Genomic DNA, 21,240 nt, shown 5'->3' with positions numbered 1-21,240 from the left:
TATGCAAAAACAGCAAGACAGAAAAGCCTGGATTATAATGAAAAAGCAAACATGCCAAAATGCTACTTTAACCTCTAACATTAACTATGGTTCATTTAACCCCGAGAAAACTAGCGAGATCCAAGTTCAAATATCTACACAAACATTAAATTCCCTTCTGGACTTCATTAAATCACAAACTCTTAGCAGTGCAAACTCTTATTTTCAAATATATCAGAAAAGGCTGAGGACAGATTATACAGATTTGCCATAGCCACTTTTTACAGAGGCACAATTGTGAGCATTTCAACAAACCACATTATAAAAAAAATGTTGAAACTCTAGAAAAAGTACAGAGAAGAGCAACCAGGATGATTAGGGGACTGGAGAGTAAAACATATGAAGAACAGTTACAAGAACTGGGCTTGGCTAGTCTAGTAAAGAGAAGGACCAGGGGAGACATGATAGCAGTCTTCCAATATTTGAGGGGCTGCCACAGAGAGGAGGGGGTCAAGCTGTTTTCTAAAGCACCTGTAGGCCAGACAAGGAATAATGGATGGAAACTGAACAAGGAAGAGATTTAACCTGGAAATAAGGGGAAACTTTCTGACAGTGAGAACAACCAACCAACGGAACAGATTGCCCTCAGAAGTTGTGGAAGCGCCATCACTTGAGACTTTCAAGAAGAGATTGGACTGCCATTTGTCAGAAATGGCATAGGGTCTCCTGCTTGGGTGGGGGGTTAGACTAGATGACCTACAAGGTCCCTTCCAACTCTGATTATCTGTTATCTAAACTGCATCCCTGTTTGGTTTGGTGGCAGCAGCGCCTCAGATAGAAAGTCCATACAGAGAGTGGTGAGGACAGCCGAGAAGATTATAGGAAGCTGGCTTCCCATTATTCAGCATACTGCTTATAAACATTATGTGCTTAGAGCTCAAAGCATTGTTAGAGACCCCACACACCCACTTCACGGTCTGTTTCTGTTGCTCCCCTCTGGGATGAGGTTTCAAAGTATCAGGACTTCCAGATTCTGTAACAGCTTTGTTCCCTGTGCCATCCGCCTGGAAAACTCACAGGATTCGTTTTTCTTGCCATGTACATGTATACATCTAAACTAGACTGTGTTGTTTCACTGTGTCATATAATATATGTGGATATATGCGTAATTTTGTATTTAATTATTTTGTCATGTTTCTGTAGTGTATATTGGAGGTGGTGACTCTTTGAGAGCTGTGTGCAATGAAATTTCATGATAATGTATGCCAGTTAGTGAACATTCAAAGTGGTAATAAAGTTAGTCTAAAGATTCCCCTGTCATTCTGTTCTGACTCTAGGACGCGGTACTCATCTCCACCATCATAGGTATATACTACAGGTCACCCATCCAAGCAGGAGAACCCAACAAGCAACTCTAGAGCAACATTTGGAGAGGGAAGGAACAGGCTGCAACAGCTGATATGTTTCAGCCTGGTTTCTTCTTTGCTTCTACACTGTGGAGGAATCGAAACAGCCCTACTTGCACCCGGCTTCTCCTCCGACCTGTCCTCAACTCACCTTCCAGCAGCTAAAGTCCTGGGAAAGCAGGAGAGGTATCCCCAACGCCTCCATCCTCCGATGGGTCAGCCGGAAAAGGAGATCCCTCTGTTGTTCTCCTCTCTTCCACATCCTCTCTAGAAATCGACGACTCTATTGTTTCAACACCTTTAGGCTCCGTCGCTCCCCCTCCCGTTGGATGTGGGTACTCACCCACCATCGACGCCGCTCTACTGTATTGACCCGCTTTTTACCGGTAGGTGTTACTCATTGCATGGAGCGCCCTCTAGCGTCATCAAGCTGAAAAACACTCGTTTGCAAGGTTTTTGATCGATTATTATATGCGTCAAAAAGCGGTTTTAAGCGCCGGCCACCTCGATAGCTTCACTTTGGATTGATCCCTAACCTGTTCTTTCGGGTCTCAGGGATGCACTCATAACTACTACAACTGATGCAGCGCGCTTTCTTAGTTTGTCAAACCAACATTCGCAGGGGGGAGGACACATGATGCGCACACAATCCGTAACAGGTACACATCATTTGTGGATCGGTGCATTCTCTTCCAACCAGTTATTCATCCTGAGAGGCAAAGATAACTTCTCAAAACCTACCTTTGCAAATTGAGGGAAGCTTGAAGAGCGGAGGTTGAGTCTACTTAGTTTTGTAAGATTAAGCCAGTTAGCTGGGCCCTAAAAGTTCATGGAATTCTTTTTTATGTGTGGACCTATATGATTGCCAGCTTCATCCTCTTAATAGAATAGCGAAACCTGGGACAAAGCAAAAAGCATCCACTAGCATTGCATCTGAACCACATCTACGCGAGGAAATTTAACTGGCTTTGCCACTAAAAACATTCCTCTCTCTGTTGTTGGGAAGCATAAACCTCACTAGAGGGCAGAATATTTCTGAGTACCCTGCCCAATCTCTAAGCAGAGTCAAATTTCAGCCTACCTGTAATAGACCCAGCAGCCTTTTTACAATCATTCCCCATCTGACATATCTGAAAAATAGTGGATTTAGCTGTAGAGAAAATGCAGGAAATTCCCTCATTTAGATTGGCAAAGTGACCTAGAGAATTGCTGTAATCGAATCCCCATTATTCTCCAGATGTTTTGTTTTTTTTCTTTAAATATGAGCTTCAAACTTTTCTTCTTCGTTAATGGAGTCTTTCTCTGACTGTAGACTACTGACTTCTGGCCTGGCTCTGGGGACCAGCAACTCTAGCTGCATCGCCTGTTGCTGAATTTTGCTCAATTTTATGAGTTACAGTTCATAGATTTTTGGGATCTCATTAAGCTACCATCCATGTTCGACTGTAACGGGTTGTTAGGAATTCCCTTTGTATTAGTTTCAGTTTGTCTACTTTGAGTGTTTGCATAATGACATCCAATGCCTTATTTTGCAGAAGAAGAAAAAAACAGTTTGCAAAAGCCAGTCAGCCAATGAACTCTTCCAACTTTTTCCCTTCCATTCTCTCTATGATAATGTTCCACTTTGTTCTGCAAAGAAATCAGAATGTTGTAGCCTCTAACAGTCTGCATTACGGAATGATTCTCTCAAAGATCCAAAAGTTTTTGAGCTATTTCAAGCATTTTTAGTGCCTAAGCCATAAAAACAGGGTGCCAAAAAGTAACACCAAAAAGAAAGAATTAAATATGATAAAAAAAATAAATACAATTGGATTGTTTTATAGTTTAAAAAGTTTATTACAGTGAAAGACCAACACAATGACTGTGGGGTGCATTCAGTTAAAAAGTAGAAAAAGTAATCACAGGGTAAATATAGTAATTATATAAAAAGGCAAGAAACATAAATGACAAGAGTATATATAAAAACAGAGGCCTAAATGGATCTAAGAGCACCGCGAGGAGCATGTGTCAGATTAAATCTACCACTGCATGGTTCACACAGTATAATGAACTGGATGCTCCTTAAGACTACTCTATGGCACAGGTCATCCATCATCAGACCAATTTTAAGTGCTGCTCTGCAGAACCTGGAAACATAGTACTGTGGTTTGTATCAGAGCGACTCTGAAAGCAGCAGGAACTATAGAAATGTTCTGTGCGGCCTGAGTATTTATGCAGTATTGGAAAGACAAGCCCAATATTAATGTCGGTTTAATAAAGCCCCTGGAGAAATATGTGCTTTGTAGTTTCTGTGTGTTCGGGTTCACGGGCACATTGTATTATAACCTGAGCTGTGTTACTGACACGGAGAACCCTTGAATTCTTTGGTGTCTTCTAAATTCAGGAAACTTTTTAGCAACTTCCACTGCTATCACACACCAGCATTCAAAGGATAACAAGAGGCACCTCCAAGCAAAGGAGATCACAGCAGGAATTGGTAGAAAACTTGAAGATCCTACACCCGTGATGGGGAACCTACGGCACGTGTACCAGAAGTGGCACACAAAGCTATCTCTGCGGGCATGAGCCGTCGCCACAGGTCAGTTCTACTTTGTATGTGCACGCGCCTCCCACCAGCTGATTTTTGGGTGTCTGCCGCATGTGGGGGGCAGGGCGCATGCACGAGACACGCGCATGTGCAGGGGGATGGAGGGGAGTTTAGTTTGATAAAGGCTACATGTAATTAGCTTTTATAAAAAATAATATTTTCCATTTCCATTGTTTTCTCTCCTCCCTCATGCCTAATACTGAGGCAACTTTGACTAAACTGAATAAGGCCAGAAATTAAGACTTCTCTACAATCATCACCTTCTACCTCATGTGGATTTTCTTGTGTGCAGTAAGGGAGGATTTTTGTGCAAAGCACCGTCCACACTCTGGGCATTTGAAACGTTTCTCCCCTGTGTGTAAACCTGCATGAGTAATAAGATTAGTCTTAGTACTGAAATCTTTCCCACAGACCGGACACTCATATGGTTTCTCTCCTGTGTGTGTCCTTTGGTGTACCACCAAGTCAGAATGTCGACTGAAACTTTTCCCACAACTAGGACAGTCATATAGTTTCTCCCCTGTGTGAGTCCTCTGGTGTATCACCAGTCCAGAATTCCAACTGAAACATTTCCCACACTCCAGACACTTGTATGGTTTTTCCCCAGTGTGAGTCCTCTGGTGTAACACCAGGTGATAATTTGTACTGAAAGTTTTTCTGCAAACCAGACACCTGTATGGTTTCTCCCCAGTATGCATCCTCTGGTGTACCACCAGGTAGGAATGACAACTGAAACATTTACCACAAACTGGGCATTCATATGGTTTCTCTCCTGTATGAATTCTCTGGTGTTTCACAAGATCGGAATTCTGACTGAAAGTTTTCTCACAATCCAGACACTTGTAGGGTTTGTTCCCTCTGTGAGTCCTCTGGTGTTTCATAAAGTCAGAATTCCCACAGAAACTATTCCCACAATCTGAGCACTCATACACTTTGCCCCCAGTGTTAGACCTCTGGTGTATCATCAGTTGGGAATTCCGACTGAAACTTTTCCCACAGTCCAGACACTTGTATGGTTTCTCCCCAGTGTGAGTCCTCTGGTGTAACACCAGGTAGTAACTCCTACTGAAAGTCTTCCCACAATCTAGACACCTGTATGGTTTCTCCCCAGTGTGCATCCTCCGGTGTAACACCAGGTAGGAATGGAGAATAAAACATTTACCACAATCTTGACATTCATACGGCTTCTCTCCCGTATGAATTCTCTGATGTTTCACAAGATCGGAATTCCAACTAAAAGTTTTCTCACAATCCAGACACTTGTAGGGTTTGTTCCCTCTGTGAATCCTCTGGTGTTTCATAAAGTCAGAATTCCCACAGAAACTATTCCCACAATCTGAGCACTCATACACTTTGCCCTCAGTGTTAGATTTATGGTGTATCATCAATTGGGAACTCCGACTGAAACTTTTCCCACAATTCAGACACTTGTATGGTTTCTCCCCAGTGTGAGTCCTTTGGTGTAACACCAGGCAGTAATTCCTACTGAAGGTCTTCCCACAATCTAGACACCTATATGGTTTCTCCCCAGAGTGCATCCTCTGGTGTACCACCAGGGAGGAACTGCGACTGAAACATTTACCACAATCTGGACATTCATATGGCTTCTCTCCTGTGTGAGTTCTCTGGTGTTTCACAAGGTCGGAATTCCGACTGAACATTTTCCCACAATCTGGACACCTGTATGCCTTCTCCCCTATGTGAGTCCTCTGGTGTTTCACAAGGTCGGAATTTTGAATGAAACTTTTTCCACAATCTGGACACATGGTTTCACCTCCATGTGAGTCCTCTGGTGTAGAACTAAGCGGTATTTCCATCTGAAAATTTTCTCACAATCCAGACAATTGTACGGTTTCCTCCCTCCACGAATCCTGTGTTGATTCATTTGGAAGTTATGACTGAAACTTATCCCACAATCAGGACACTCATATGGTATCTTCCCCTGTGTGAGTTTTCTTGTATATTACTAGAGTACATGCTTCCTAAAACTTTTGCCACACTGAGGGCACTGGGAGGTCTTTTTTTCAGTGTGGGTCCTCTCAGGCATATTCAGGTATGATCTGTAATCTGTGCTTTTCCCACAATATACACATCTTTCCCACCAGTGTTATTTTTGGATTCTGGAGATAAAAAAGATTGCCACAAAGGCAGAGAGTGATGCAATCCAAATGTTCCCTTTCTCCCCACTGATTTCCAGACATTTCCCCCATTTTCTGAATTTGGAAATGATCCCCCTTGACCTTTTGTGGAGTGTTTTCGTTTCTTCCAGAGACTCAATTATGTCCACCTCAAAACTCTTTTTCTGTTATTCTCTCTTCTGTCTGCTACTTGCTGGGATAGTGGAGGACTTTTGTGGTTACCTGGAAGAAGTGGAAAATACTTTGATTGCTGGCTGGATTTGCTTTCCCTTTTAATGTTGCTTGTGCTTCTCACTTTTCATGACAATCTTCCAGGCATCCTTTATGTCTATCAAATTTACACAAAATTGTTAATTTAATCCTTGTATATAAATACATGCATAAGATGTGAAAACAGCAAGAAAAAAAATCAAAAATTAGAATAAAACAGCAAAACATGCCATAATACTTGAGTTAGTGTTGAAATTAGCACAACCCCAGAAATTGCAAGAAGTTGCTCACCACAAGCTGCAGAGAAGTGGGCCTTCTTCAAGCTAGCGTTCTACATGCATATCAGCCTGTGAATCTTACAATTAAAAACCTAAAGTAGGAAATCATCAAGAGACTATCTTAATCTGGACAAATATTGAAGAGTCCTGGAGAAAAAGGCCAGCCCTGTGGTGACCTGCAAGAAATGTGCTATATTTTTATTCCTTCCTATGGAGTATACAAATTATGAGGGGTTGATTGTTTTCTTGAAGATGTTTCATTACCAAACTAGACAACATCATCAATGCCATTAAGGAGTGTGGTTTGCTTTCCATTTATATTCTAATGGCTTGCCCTGTCAGTATTGGTGCGAGTGATATTCTATGTTTGGGCTGTTTATTGTTAACTTGTTCGGCAGTTCCTTGATTAGGGTGTTGTTTACTTATTGAGTGTTGTTTTGATGTAAATCTTAAGAGTTAATTTATGGTCATCTGAGTGCTCACTACTGTTGGGAAACTGTTTTGGGGTCTTTTTGTTCCCTTTTTTAGCTTATTGTCTCCTTTGGACCGTATATAGATTTTATTTAGGTCTATAAGTCTGTTGATGGCTAATGTATCAAAGTGCCAGACTTCTGGAAATTCTGTTTTAGGCACAAAAATTTACAAAAGTGTATGCACCCAATTGAAAGTAGGGATGTGCTGTGTTCAGAATTAATCAATCATACTTAAATTGATATTAAACAGTAGTCAGTACAGACTGCCATCAATTGAAGTGACTCTGATCACATTCAGCTGTGCCACTAGGATTTTTCTCACATTTACTTAGTTGCCTCTTACAGCAAAAGACATGGTCTGCAAAAACCTTACAAAGCATCTCATTGTTGGAAGGTATCAGCCAGGAGTAGGATACAAAACAATTTCCACTGCATTGGATATATCATGGAACAGCCATCAACAAGTGGAAAAAATATGGCACACACAACAGCAACATTATAGAGAACTGGAGGTCACCCAAAATGAACAAGAAAACTGGACAGAGAACTGCCAAGAGGCCTACAACATTAAAGGAGCTGCAGGAATTTCTGGCATGTACTGATGGTGTACTACATGCGACAACAATCTCCTGTATTCCTCATTTGTCTGGACTGTGCAGCAGGGTGGCACAGAAGCATTTTTCTTCCAAAGGAAAACATCTCAGCTTGGCTACATTTGGCCAAACCCGTGCATCAAAAGTCTGGGGAAATGGGTTATGGTCAGTTGAGACCAAGGTTGCTCAGAGACTAAGGTTGCTTGGTGCAAAAACATTCAGCTGTGCGCATCACCAAAAGTATACCGTATCTACAGTGAAGCAATGGTAGCATTATGCTTTGGAGCTCATTAAAACGAAAACCCACAACCACAACTCTAAGTTGAATCTCCCAACCGGAGGGGACAGACGGGGGTGGGGGGTGGGACTTGAAGGTACACATTTTAAATCACGCAGCATCACTGGAATAAAACTTGGGGAGGGAAGGAATATGCAGCAGCTCAATATGTGTCAGCCTAGTTCCTTCCCTGCTTCTACTTCTGCAGCCCTACTTGCTCCCGGACTCCCCTCCGTCGTACCTCCCGCTCACCTTCCAGCAGCTGCTTCGACCCCGGGAAGAGCACGAGACCAGCCCTCCAGGCTTCTATCCTCCCATGGGTGAGCCGGAAAAGAGAAAGTCCCTCTGCGCATCTCCTCTCCTCTCCTCCGACGTCCGCTCTAGCAACCCAAACATTCGAATGCTCTACCTCACAAGCCGTTACTGTTTTCTAGGGGTGGATGTTGCTGATTTTTTAAGAGATGCTTGCCCGATGTTTACTCTGAGGCGTTTGCAATATTTTTTTTTTTTAATTAGTAGTATATGCCTTCAAATTGACATCTACCGAACCACATCGATAGCTTCCCGCCTGGACGATATATCCCCTAACGGTTTCTTTCGGGTCGCCCAGGGATGCCTTCATAACAGCCACTGCAACCGAAGGAGCGAGAAGCGGGAACTAAACCAAGGGAAAGCTTATTTTGGGATGGGTGTGGGGGAACCATGTGGAAACACACAACAATAAAGTTCAGGATAACTCTTGAAACCTACCGTCGTCCAATATTTGAGGGGCTGCCACAGAGAGGAAGGGATCAAGCTATTTTCCAAAGCACCCGAAGGCCAGACAAGGAATAATGGATGGAAACTGAACAAGGAATAATGGATGGAAACTGAACAAGGAGAGATTCAGCCTGGAAATAAGGAGAAACTTATTGACAGTGAGAGCAATCAACCAATGGAACAGCTTTGCCTTCAGAAGCTGTGAGAGCTTCATAATTGGAGGCTTTCAAGAAGAGCTTAGACTGCCATTTGTCAGAAATGGTGTAGGCAGGGTCTCCTGCTTGGACGGGGTGTATGTGGATTAGATTACCTACAAGGACCCTTCCAACTATATTTATCTGACTGTGAAATATAGACCCCTCTTAGCTGTACAAGATTAGCCAGATGTTGGGACCTAAAAGTTCATGAAGTTCTTGTTTGTGTGTGCAGCCCTCAGTGGTTGCCAGCTTCATCCGCTTAATAAAATAATGAAACATGGGACAAACCTGGAAGGGGCCACTGCATTGTCTTTGAACCCATATCTAAGGAAAAGATTTTTGAGGGGGGTTTTGTGCTCTCTGAACTTAGTTGTTTTCTTGTAGATGTTTCATTATCCAAACTGGGTAACCTCATCGGTGCTAAGAAAACCCATACACTTGTACTTTCTGCAAGGCAAGGCAAGAAACAAAGGATGGAAATTAACCAAGCAGAGAAGCAACCCAGAACTATGGAGAAATTTTGTAATGTGGACAACTTGCCTCATAATGGAATAGCTTGCCTTCAGAAATTGTGGGTGCTCCATAACAAAGCTTTCAAAAAGAGACTGGGTAGTCATTTGTCTGAAATGATATGAGCCATCTCCTGCTTCAACAGGGTGTTGGAGACTTTGTGGGCCAGATGAAATCTATGGGAATGAGACACAACTAACAGATCAAATTTTTCTCTGCCTGCAGGAGAATTCCCTCAGGGGTAGCCAAAATACAAAGCTCCTTTTAAAACTCAATAGCCAGGTCAAGATGTTCATCTGAATGATCATCCATTTTTTTTCATGGTATCCAAACCAAGGAAGAAATTTCTTTGTTTTTGACTCAGTACCTTGATAATTGAGTGTGTGTGCAAGGAAAACTCTTGGCATTAAAAGTTTTGAATTCTTTTCAATTAGAAATAATTGATCCAAATACAAATGTATGCCCATAATGGGTCCCCTGCAGGTTTGGGGTCTGGGGAAACAAGTGTCTCCCCCTACCCCCTTTTAAAAAAGCCCAGCCAAAATAGCATCATCCATTTGCAAGAGTAGAGTCGTTAGATTTAAAATACATGTGGAAATACTAAAATACTGTTAATGTTTATGGATGGTGAAAGCAAAGAGGGAGAGACTCAGTAATTCAGTGCCTAAGGTCAGACATGGATTTTGCAGAAAAATCAAAAATTGTAAAGTGGAGAATGTAATGGAATAACAAGAAGTACTGCGGGATTGGCTGTACAGAATAAAGCTCAGTCCACCAAACTACCATTGAAAAAGAAAAAAAAATCCTAGAAAAAATCAGCACGGTGACACAAAGAACACTGATAAACTGAAAGACAAAAATGGTGAGTACAAAAAATGGAAAGAGGGCACATAACTAAGGTAGAATCGGTCGTGGTATCCAACCTGTTTGCACCAGATCAGGGGAACTGGTAGCAAGGATTTGGCGTGGGTAGTAAATTCTGGCTGGCCATGCCCCTGACCCAGTCACCCAGTGGCTGCTGGTTCGCTTGCCCCACCCACCCTTAAGGTATTTCTTTTTTTTTCCCTTCTGACAACCAGCTGTTCATATGATCAGCTGTGCCAGGATTCCCCTTGCTGAGGCCCAGGAAGGCAAAAAAATGGAGGGAGGCGCTCAGCCCCCCCCTCCATTTTTTGCCTTCCTGAGCCCCAGAGGAGCCTTCTGGGAGCAAAAACGCCCCCCCTAGAGGCTCTTCTGAGGCCCAGAAGGCCCCCCAAAACGGTGGGGGGGTGGCTGCAAATAAAACCCCACCCATCCAGTCACATGACCATGCCCACCAAGCCACACCCAGCAAGCCACGCCCCAGAACCAGTAGTAAAAAAATTTGAATCCTACCACTGAGTAGAATAGCAAAGAATAGCCCCAAGTTGCAAAAATGAACTCAGGAAAGCTAAACCTCAGAATGAAGTAAGACTTGCAACAAATGTCAAAAACAAAAAGTTTATTTCAATAAGATCAAGATCCAAGATCATGCTGAAGAAATTTAGCAGCATAATTACTTAAATATGAGTCAGCCAGGAGTGTGCTGCAGCTGCCCCAAAAGCCAATGCAATCCTAGACTGCATTAACAGGGATAGAATCAAGATCATGTGAAGTGTTAGTAGCACTTTATAACGCCTTAGTAAGGCCACACTTGGAATAATACTGCATCCAGTTTTGGTCACTAAGGTATAAAAAAGATGTTGAGACTCTAGAAAGAGTACAAAGAAGACCAACAAACATGATTAGAGGGATGGAGGCTAAAACAGGAAGTTTCAGGATTTGAGTATGCCTAGTGAAAAATGTCTGTTTATATTAAAGTGATTGCCTTGTCAGTCTTGGTATTACACTGTACAGTCACACTGTTCTCCTTCTAAACAGTCCTTTGTTCAGAGTAAGATGGTTGATTTCCTAGCTTCCTTCTTGTTTTTTAAAGATTTTTCATCAATATATATATAAAAGTGAAAAAGCACATCACAAAATCTCCAGAACCATAAAGCTACAAACTTGTAATTTGGCATGTATGTTCCTCTTAGCTTCTAGGTGCTCACTAAGAAAGGATTTTTCAAAATGATCATCAGAGCATTAGTGTTTCCTATATTATTATTAATACGCTCTGATGCTAAGGAGTTCTACTCCCCCTCCCTACCTGAAAAGAAATATCTTCCAAATGCAAAACACGAGGAATTTCAGTTTCAGTTTTACTTTCACAGCAGCAAACAGCTTTGCTACAGAACAGAGTTGAACTAAACTATGCCCAGGCTCCTTGCTGTGTCCTTGCTCAAACAGCAAATACTGTTTCAGTTTCCAAACAGCCCTCAACTCTCTCACACTCTGATAGGATGCTAGCCAGATGAATACCGATGGATCCTGGTAGGCAGAGGCAGAATTTTCCCCCCTTATTTTCCTCCCCCAAAACTAAACCTCACCACATAGTTTCATAGCGAAGCATGGGTATCAAGCTAGTCTTTAAAATAAAGCTGCATCTAAAAAATTCCCCCTTCCACTGGTAGATTTATGCACAATTATAATCCACAGTTCCCTTTGTATCAGTTTCATTGTGTATATTTTGAATGTTTGTGAAATGAAATTAAATGACTATTCCTTTATTTCTAGTCCACACTTATTTCTTCACCCCAAAATAAAAAAGTGTCTTTACAGAATAATAATCAAATGAAACACACTCCTTGCAATGAATTCTTATAGTAGTAGTATAGTAGTCATGAACTCTTCCAACTTTTGTCACTTCCATTCCTTCTGCATTAACATCCATTTTGTTCCTCAAAGACACCAGAATGTTGCAGCCATTAAGAGTTTGCATTATGTAATGGTCCTCTCAAAGATCCAGAAGCTTTTGAGATATTTCAAGCAATTTCAGCGGCCAAGCATGAAAAATGTGACAACAGATACACCCCAATAGGACACAAAAAAGAGATTGAATATAATCTGACAAGAATTAAATATAAATTGATTATTTTAAAATTTAAAGTCTTTATTACAGTGAAAACCAGTATAAGGAATGTGGGATATATATATGTATTCAACTAAATAGTACAGAAAATAAAATCTAAAAATAGTGATTATACTAAATAAGATATAAAAGAGAGTATATATAAAAACAGAAGTTTAAATGTAACTAAGAGCACAGTGAGGAGGATAAGATGTTTGTCGGTGGAATTGTTTATTACGTGGCAGTTTAAATCTATCATTCCACAAACCAAAATGTATGATGAGTTGGATGTTCCTTAAGACTACTTTATGGAACAGGTCATTCATCATCTGACCAAATTTAAATGCTGCTCTGCAGAAACTGGCAACATACTATATGTAGTAACAGGGTGACTATCTAAAAGCAGCAGGGAGACGTAGAATTGTTCTGTGTGCCCTGAGTACTGGAGAGATGACTCCGATACAAATATCTTTACAATCACTGGACAACTTAGACCTTAAAATAATTTTATTGTCACTTTGCACGTACACTAATCAGCATACAAGAACATGCTCTATTGCTTCTGTATGTCCAGAGTCATGGTGGCATTGTATTATAACCTGAAATATTATTAAAATAAACAAGCCTTGAATTCTTTGGTGTCTTCTAAACTTAGCAAATTTTTCAGCATCTTGGCACTGCCAGCATTCAAAGGTTAATCCACCAGCATCCAAAGGATAACAGGAGGCATCTCCTAGCAAAGGAGATCAACAGCAGGAGTTGTTATAAACATGAAAATCCTATGCTCAAATACCACAACCCCCTTTTCTCTATAGCATTCCAATAACAATTGCATATCATGGTCAACAACCTTTACATGTGATTTTTTGGTGCTTTTCTCACTGTCCCAAATCTTCGTATAGAATACCTTTATTGTCATTGCATTCCACAAATACAATGAAATTTGAAAGCTACTCCAGCACAGTGCCCCAAACACCACATCACAACCACACTACAGAGTTTTAAAAATTAAAATAATTATAATAATAGGATTAAATCACAAATGCACTGTTTGATTGAAGAGAATTACTGCCTTGGAAAAGAAACTGTTTCTCAATCTATTAGTCCTCATTTTAAGACACCTATAACGCCTCCCTCATGATAACAGATCGAAATATGAATGTCCAGGATGAGAACGGTCTGTGGAGATTTTAAGTGTTCTAGAGAGGAGCCTGGTATTCGCAATCTCTTCCAAAGAAGAAAGAGAGCAACCGATGATTTTTTTGTGCTGTGTTTATAACTCCCTGGAGCATTGGTATGTTTCCCATTCTGTGCTTTCCCATTCTGTCCATCACTTTTCTTGCTTCACTGTTCACAGTCTGAACAGGGATTCTTCCTGCTCTGAATTTCTGGAAATGAAAAGATGAACTCTAATCCCTCTTTACCTTCCCTCTCCCATTACCTCACATTTAAGGAGCTACAATCACTAAGTAAATCTGATTGCTCCTATCTTTTAAAATATTTTATAGGATCTGCAGCAGGTTTCTGAAATCTGAATGTTACATTTCTATGATATCTGATATCTATCCCCAAATCATTTTTGCAGCAAATGCACGACGTTGCAAAGGAATATCCACTATATTGCGCTAATAGCCCGGCACTATATTCTGCTTATAACCAGGCACAAGTAGATCAAACTAACATTTTCAATTTCCAGTTCCTTTCTCCCAAATGAGAAATACTTAGATACATTTGACTAAACTGAATCAGGTCAGAAATTAAATAGTCAATGTTTCAGTTGTTTTTGCAAAGATAGATCAGAAAAGAAATTCAAGCCTTCTTGTCACTCATCGCCTTCTGCCTCATGTGGATTTTCTTGTGTGCATTAAGGGAGGAGGATTGCGAGAAGCACCGTCCGCACTCTGGGCATTTGTAAGGTTTCTCCCTTGTATGTACACTTACATGACTTACAAGACTAGACTTAGTACTGAAATCTTTCCCACAATCCGGACACTCATGTGGTTTCTCTCCTGTGTGAGTCCTCTTGTGTTTCACAAGGTTGAAATTAACACTGAAACTTTTCCCACAATCCAGACACATGTACGGTTTCTCCCCTGTGTGAATCCTCTGGTGTATAATCAGGTTGGAATTATGACTGAAACCTTTCCCACAATCTGGACACTCATAGGGTTTTTCTCCTGTGTGAGTCCTCAGGTGTTTTACAACGTCGGAATTATGACTGAAACTTTTCCCACAATCTGGACACTGATAGGGTTTCTCTCCTGTGTGAGTCCTCTTGTGTTTTACAAGGTTGGAATTAACAGTGAAACCTTTCCCACAATCTGGACACTCATATGGTTTCTCTCCTGTGTGAGTCCTCTGGTGTATAATCAGGTTGGAATTATGACTGAAACCTTTCCCACAATCTGGACACTCATAGGGTTTCTCTCCTGTGTGAGTCCTCAGGTGTTTCACAAGGCCAGAATTATGACTGAAACCTTTCCCGCAATCTGGACATTTATACGGTTTCTCTCCTGTGTGAGTCCTCAGATGTTTCACAAGGTCAGAATTCTGAATGAAACTTTTCCCACAATCCTGACACTCATATGGTTTCTCCCCTGTGTGAGTCCTCTGGTGTACTATCAGGCTGGAATTATGACGGAAACCTTTCCCACAATCTGGACACTCATAGGGTTTCTCTCCTGTGTGAGTCCTCAGGTGTATCATCAGGTGAGCATTCTGAATGAAAGTTTTTCCACAAATTGGACAGAGATATGGCTTTCTTTGATTCAAACTATTATTTCTTTCTTCACAGAGTGAAGCTTCCATGACTGCCTGTCTTACATGCCTATCCGAGCGTCTCTTTCTGCTCCAGTGAGTTCTAGAGTATTTCCCCTTTTTCTGAATTTGGAAATGATCCCTTTATCCTTTTGGAAGTGCCTGCTTGAATTCTATATACTCAATTTTTTTCCAGCTCAAAACTCTCTTCCTGTTATTTTCTCTTTTGTCTGTCACCTGCCTGCAGAAGGAGAACAAGTGGAAAAGACTTTCATTGCTGGCTGGATTTGCTTTCCTTTTTAATGCTGAATGTGATTCTCACTTGTCTGGAATTCTCTTCTGGGCATCCTCTTTGTCCTGTAAGATTGACACAAGCCCATAGTTTAATGGTTGTTTATGAAGTGGTTGCAGAAAATGTGAAAACAGCAGGAGAACAAAGCATGCATTACAATGAGAAAGGAAACATGCCAAAATGCTCTAACATTAACTATGGTTCCTTTAAACCATGGAAGACTAGCAAGATCCAAGCTCAAATATCCAAACAAACATTATATTATCTTTTGGACTTCAGCAAATAACAGATTCTTAGCATTCTAAATTGTTATTTTTAAATACATCAGGGAATACCTGGGACAGATTATATAGATATGCACACAAATATAGAAACAAATATAGACACACCTACCAATAGAAGTATTTTAAAAGTCCATGTGTATTATAGCCACAAAAATGTCCCCAAAGTAGGTACACTCACATTTTTAATCCAATGTTAGAGTGGGGAAGGCTTCAACAGATGATGTGCTTCAACTGATGAAATGGTGCTCAGAGCATATGCCAGATATATAAACTCCTCAGTTTCCAAGAAAATAGCACATCTCAAAAACTCACAGAATCAATCCTAAATTGAAGGAGACTTTTAAATCTCCCAACCATTAAAAAAAAATTGCAGGCAACACTTTTAAAATAACCAGTACCACTGAAACAAAATCTGCAGAGGAAAGAAAAATGAAGCAGTAATTGACTTGTTTCTGCCTCATTTTTTTCTCTGCTACATACATTCACAAAAGTATGCTGCAAACACACCAGAGCAGTAGTGGAAGTCTTTCATTATCCTGACATCAGTGGTGACACAAGCTCTGCATCAGGTGGGAGGTTGAACAGGTTCCTGACCAATCTGACAATTTTGTCATGCAAAAGACAGAGCAGGGAACTAGAGAGACAGCTGTACTGGACCTAATTCTTACTAACACAAAGGAAATGATATAGGGTGTGATGAGGAACCTATGACATGCGTGCCAGAAGTGGCACACAGAGCCATCTCTGCGGCCACATGAGTCGTCACGTCAGCTCAGTTTTACTGCGCACACGTGCGTGCCAGCTGGTGAATTTCAGGTATCTGCTGCACATGCAGGGGGCAGGAGATGTGTGCACATGTGCAGGGGAGGCGACCTGTATACTGCACGAGTCAAAAAGAGGTCTGTGAAAATATCTACAGACCCCTCACATCCTGGACATAAACTGTTTCAACTCCTTCCCTCAAAACGACGCTATAGAGCGCTGCACACCAGGACAACTAGGCACAAGGACAGTTTTTTCCTGAACTGCCATCACTCTGCTAAACAACTAATTCCCACAACACTATAAAATACTTAGTAAGACTGTATTACTATTATTCTTCTCATTCTTCTTATTACCTATCTCTTTCCACTTATGGCTATAACCGTGTTGCTTTTATCTTTACAATTTATATTGTTTTATTTGTTTCATAGTATGATTTGATTGCTTATTAGTAACCTATGACTATCACTAAGTGTTGTATCTTATGATTCTTGATGAATGTATTCTTTATGTACACTGAGAGCCTATGCACCAGAGACAAATTCCTTGTGTGCAATCACACTTGGCCAGTAAAGAATTCCATTCTATTCTATACTGAAATTCAATACAATGCAAACACAATAGAACAAAATCAAAACAGTGCCTTAAGTTTTAAAAGAGCTGATTTTAACAAGCTTAGAAAGAGTCTTAAAGGGGGAAACAAGTCAAGAAACTTGAGTGACTCTGAAAAACAAGGTTATAAAAGGCCAGTCCACCTCAATATCACTGAAAAAGAAGGACAAGAAATCCAATATGAAACCAGCATGGTTACACAGAAAACTCTCTGATAAACTGAAACATAATAAGAATAAGTACAAGAAATTGAAAGAGGCACATGTAACTAAGGCAGAATACAAACAAAAAACTTACAAAGATGAAGTCAAGAAAGATAAGTCTCAGAAGGGGGTAAGACTTGCAACAAATGTCAAAAACAATCTTAAAAAAATCTTTCAACATATAAAAAGCAAGAAAAAAATAAAGGAAACAATTGGTCCATTAATGAGAGAAAATGGAGAGGAAGCAACAGGCAGTGGAGAGAAAGCAGAGCTGCTTAATTCATTCTTTGCATCTGTCTTCATGCAAAAAGATAATACAGCCCAACCTATCAAAAACATAACCGTAAAAGACAGACCAGGAATACAAATTAAAATAAGCAAGAAAACACTTGTCCATTGTAGATGAGTTCAAATAACCAGGACCTGATGTATTACATCCCAATATTCTGCCAGTTCCCAATGAAGGGAATGAACAAAATCAAAACAGTGCCTTAAATTTTAAAAGAGCTGATTTTAACAAGCTTAGAAAGAGCTTGGGAAGGATACCATGGATTAAAGTCTTAAAGGGGAAAACAAGTCAAGAAGTTTGAGTGACTGAAAAATATGGTTATAAAAGGCCAGTCCACCTCAATATCACTGAAAAAGAACAAGAAATCCAATATGAAACCAGCATGGTTACACAAAAAACTCTCTGATAAACTGAAACAAAAAGAATAAGTACAAAAAATTGAAAGAAGGACATATAACTAAGGCAGAATACAAATAAAAAAACTTGAAAAGATGAAGTCAGGAAAGATAAGGCTCAGAAGGACCTGTACTGGACCTAATTCTTACTAACACAGAATAAGTGATAGAGGGAGTGGTAGAGGGAGTTGAAGTTGCTGCAACTTTGGAGGAGAGTGATCACGTCATATTGAAATTTAATATAATTCAAATACAAACTATAGAACATATCAAACCAGTGTCTTAAATTTCAAAGGGGCTGATTTTAAGAAACATAAAGAGAGCTTGGGAAAGATTCCATAGATGAAAGTCTTAAAAGGGAAAACAACTCAACAAGGTTGCAGAACTCTGAGAAATATGGTTATAAAAGCCTAGTCCACCTCAATACCACGTAAAAAGAAAAAGAAAAAATCCAAGAAGAAACCAGCGTGGTTATACAAAGAACTCTCTGATAAAATGAAAGACAAAAGGGATAAGTAAAAAAAATGGAAAGAAAGGCATATAACTAAGGCAAAATACAAACAAATAGACCAAACTTGCAAAGATGAAGTCAGAAAAGCTAAGGTTCAGAATGAAATAAGTCTTGCAGCAAATGTCAAAAATTATTTTTTAAAAATCTTTCAACATATAAAAAACAAGAACCAATCGTCAAGGAACCATTCAGTCTACTAATGAGAGAACATGGAGAGGAAGCAACAGACAGTGGAGAGAAAGCAGAGCTGCTTAATTCATTCTTTGCATCTGTCTTCATGCAAACAGATAATACAGCTCAACCTATCAAAAACATAACCGTAAAAGACAGACCAGGAATACAAATTAAAATAAGCAAGAAAACGCTTGTCCATTGTAGATGGATTACATCCCAATATTCTGCCAGCTCCCAGTGAAGGAAGCTGGCAGATGTGATCTCAGAACCACTGATCCATATCTTTCAAAGATCTTGAATTACCAGGAACTACCAGACTGGAAAAAAGCTCATGCGGTTCCCATCTTCAAAAGAGGGAGGGGGAAACAAATCCAGGAAACTGAAGACCAGTCAGACTAACATTACTACCTGGGAAGATACTGGAGAAAATAATCAAGCATCAGATCTGTTAATACCTTGAAGTAAGTAAAGTTATAACTAGAAGCCAACACCGGGTTGTCAAAAACAGATCATGTCAAACAAATCTTATTTCATACCACTTTATAAATCCTTAGTACGACCACACTTCAAATATTGGATACAGATTTGATCACCATACTATAAAAACCAGATAGAAACTCTGGAAAGAGTGCAGAAAAAAAGCAACAAAGATTATTAGGAAGCTAAAGCATATGAAGAATGATTGCAGTAATTGGGTTTATGCAGTCTAGAGAAAAGGAGGACTAAGGGTGACATGAATGCAGTATTCCAGTATTTGAGAGGTTGCTGTGAAGAGGAGGGGGTCAACTTATTTTCCAAAGCACCAGAAGGCAAGACAAGAAGCCATGGATACAAACTAATCAAGGGGAGAACCAAACTAGAACTAAGGAGAGATTTCCTAACAGTGAGAACAATGGTTCAGTGGAACAACTTGCCTCCAGAAGTTGTGTGTGCTCTAGGGGCTTTTAAGAGACTGGACAGCCACTTGTCTAGTATGGCACAGGGTCTCCTGCTTGGACTAGAAGACCTTCAAGGTCCCTTCCAACTCTACTATTTGGTTCTTTTGCTTCTTGGCCAAGGAAGCCAGCATTGTCCAAAGACAATTTCAGGGGTCATGCAGCTAGCATGCCTCTACACCAAAGGCACATAGAACTCTATTACGACATCAGAGTGGTATCTATTAACCAACTTGTATTTGCATGTTTTCAAACTGCTAGGTTGGTAGGAGCTGGGGCAAGTAATGGGAGCTCACTCTGTTGCATGGAGCTCTGGTCTCAAACCCCAGCTGTCAGCTCTTTAGCTGGAAAGCTCAGCATCTTTCACCACTACCCACCCCCCCTACAGATATGAACACAAATAAATATACTTACCAGCAAGATTCAAGTTCAAATTTTCACACAAGCATTAAATTCTCTTCTGGACTTCAACAAATCACAAATTCTTCGCATTACAAACTCTTATTTTCAAATATAGCTGGACATACAGAGGCTAGCTATACAGATATGCATGCAGAGACAAATACAGGTACACCTACCAATTTAAGTATGGTAAAAGTCCATGTGTATTTCAGTAGCAAACATTTCCCAGAAGCGGCTACGCTCAAACTTTTCAGTCTCGTTTTAGAGGAAGAGAGGGCTTCAATAGACGAGGACTTCAACCGATTAAAAAAAAAGGCTGAAAGCATCTGCAAGATATAATCCCCAGTGTTGTGCATGAAATTCCTCAGTTTCCAGGAAAACAAGATCATAAAAAATCACACAGAGTCAACCCTAAATCGAAGGAGATTTTTTAAACCTCCCAACCAAAGAAAATCGCAGGCACTACTTTGAAAGCGACCAGCACCACTGCAACAAAATTTGGGGAGGGAAGAAACATGCTGCAACAGCCGACATGTTTCAGTCTGGTTTCTTCTCAATTTCTACAATGGGGTGGAAACCAAACAGTCCTACTTGCTCCCCGCCTCTCTTCCACTTGCCCTTAATTCACCTTCCAGCTACTGCCATCCTCCTGGGAAGAGGCGGAGAGCCGCCCTGCACGCCACGGTCCTCCCATCTGTCAGCCGGAAAAGGAGATTCCTCTGTTCTCCGCTCTAGAAATCCAGGACTTGATTGTTTCAACATCTTTCGGCTCTGCCGCTCCCCCTCCCGTTGGATGTCAGTATTATTCATCAACCACCGATGCCGCCACTGGATTGACGGCTTTCTAATCACCAGGTTTTACTCATTGCATGGCGCGCCCCCTAGCGACATGAGACTGAAAATCGCTCGTTGTTTGCAAGATTTTCGATCGATTACTATATACACCACCAAGTGGTTTTCAACCGCACGGATGACATCGACAGGTTCACTTTGGGTCGATCGATGGCTAACCTGTTCTTCAGGGATGCACTCATAGCTAACAACTCACCCAGCGGCTTTGTTTCCGGGAAGTGGGGTAGGTGGGTGTGGGAAACGATGTGCATACAAACAGCAACAAGTACACATCATGGACCAATGAATTCTCTTCCAACCAGTTATTCCTCTCAGCTGGGGGAAGCAAGGATAACTCCTCAAAACCTGCTTTTGCAAACTGAGGAAACTTGAAGAGTGAAGCTTGAGTCAAATTAGC

The 21,240-nt window shown here is 40.7% G+C and overlaps 2 protein-coding genes across 9 annotated transcripts in view; both read right to left on the bottom strand.

Moving 5' to 3' along the window:
• Positions 1 to 20,292, bottom strand: part of LOC113453924 (uncharacterized) — a 33,765-nt gene extending 13,473 nt beyond the window's left edge. Inside the window, exons 1-2 of one of the 8 annotated variants that reach the window (XM_087928519.1) lie at positions 8,194 to 8,281; positions 1,537 to 1,815 (exon numbers count right to left, since the gene is read on the bottom strand). The gene's annotated coding sequence lies outside the window, so the exon portion shown is untranslated. The other 7 variants (XM_087928509.1, XM_087928511.1, XM_087928514.1 and 4 more) reach the window with 7 other exon arrangements.
• On the bottom strand, positions 3,207 to 20,302 carry LOC113450102 (uncharacterized). Its single transcript, XM_087928553.1, has 4 exons — positions 20,168 to 20,302; positions 14,267 to 15,489; positions 13,175 to 13,177; positions 3,207 to 5,715 (listed from the first exon to the last, which is right to left on the bottom strand). Exons 2-4 carry the CDS (start codon positions 15,181 to 15,183, stop codon positions 4,236 to 4,238), a joined length of 2,400 nt encoding a protein of 799 aa, XP_087784679.1. The 5' UTR covers positions 15,184 to 15,489; positions 20,168 to 20,302; the 3' UTR covers positions 3,207 to 4,235.
• Between the last annotated feature and the right edge of the window lie 938 nt (positions 20,303 to 21,240).

Source organism: Pseudonaja textilis, chromosome 2, assembly GCF_049901715.1.
Source record: "Pseudonaja textilis isolate UNSWEBS1 chromosome 2, rPseTex1.2, whole genome shotgun sequence".
In the NCBI taxonomy this organism is placed as follows: Eukaryota; Metazoa; Chordata; class Lepidosauria; order Squamata; family Elapidae; genus Pseudonaja; species Pseudonaja textilis.
Note: the sequence above shows the minus strand (reverse complement) of the source record. Positions and strands in the feature narration are given on the sequence as shown.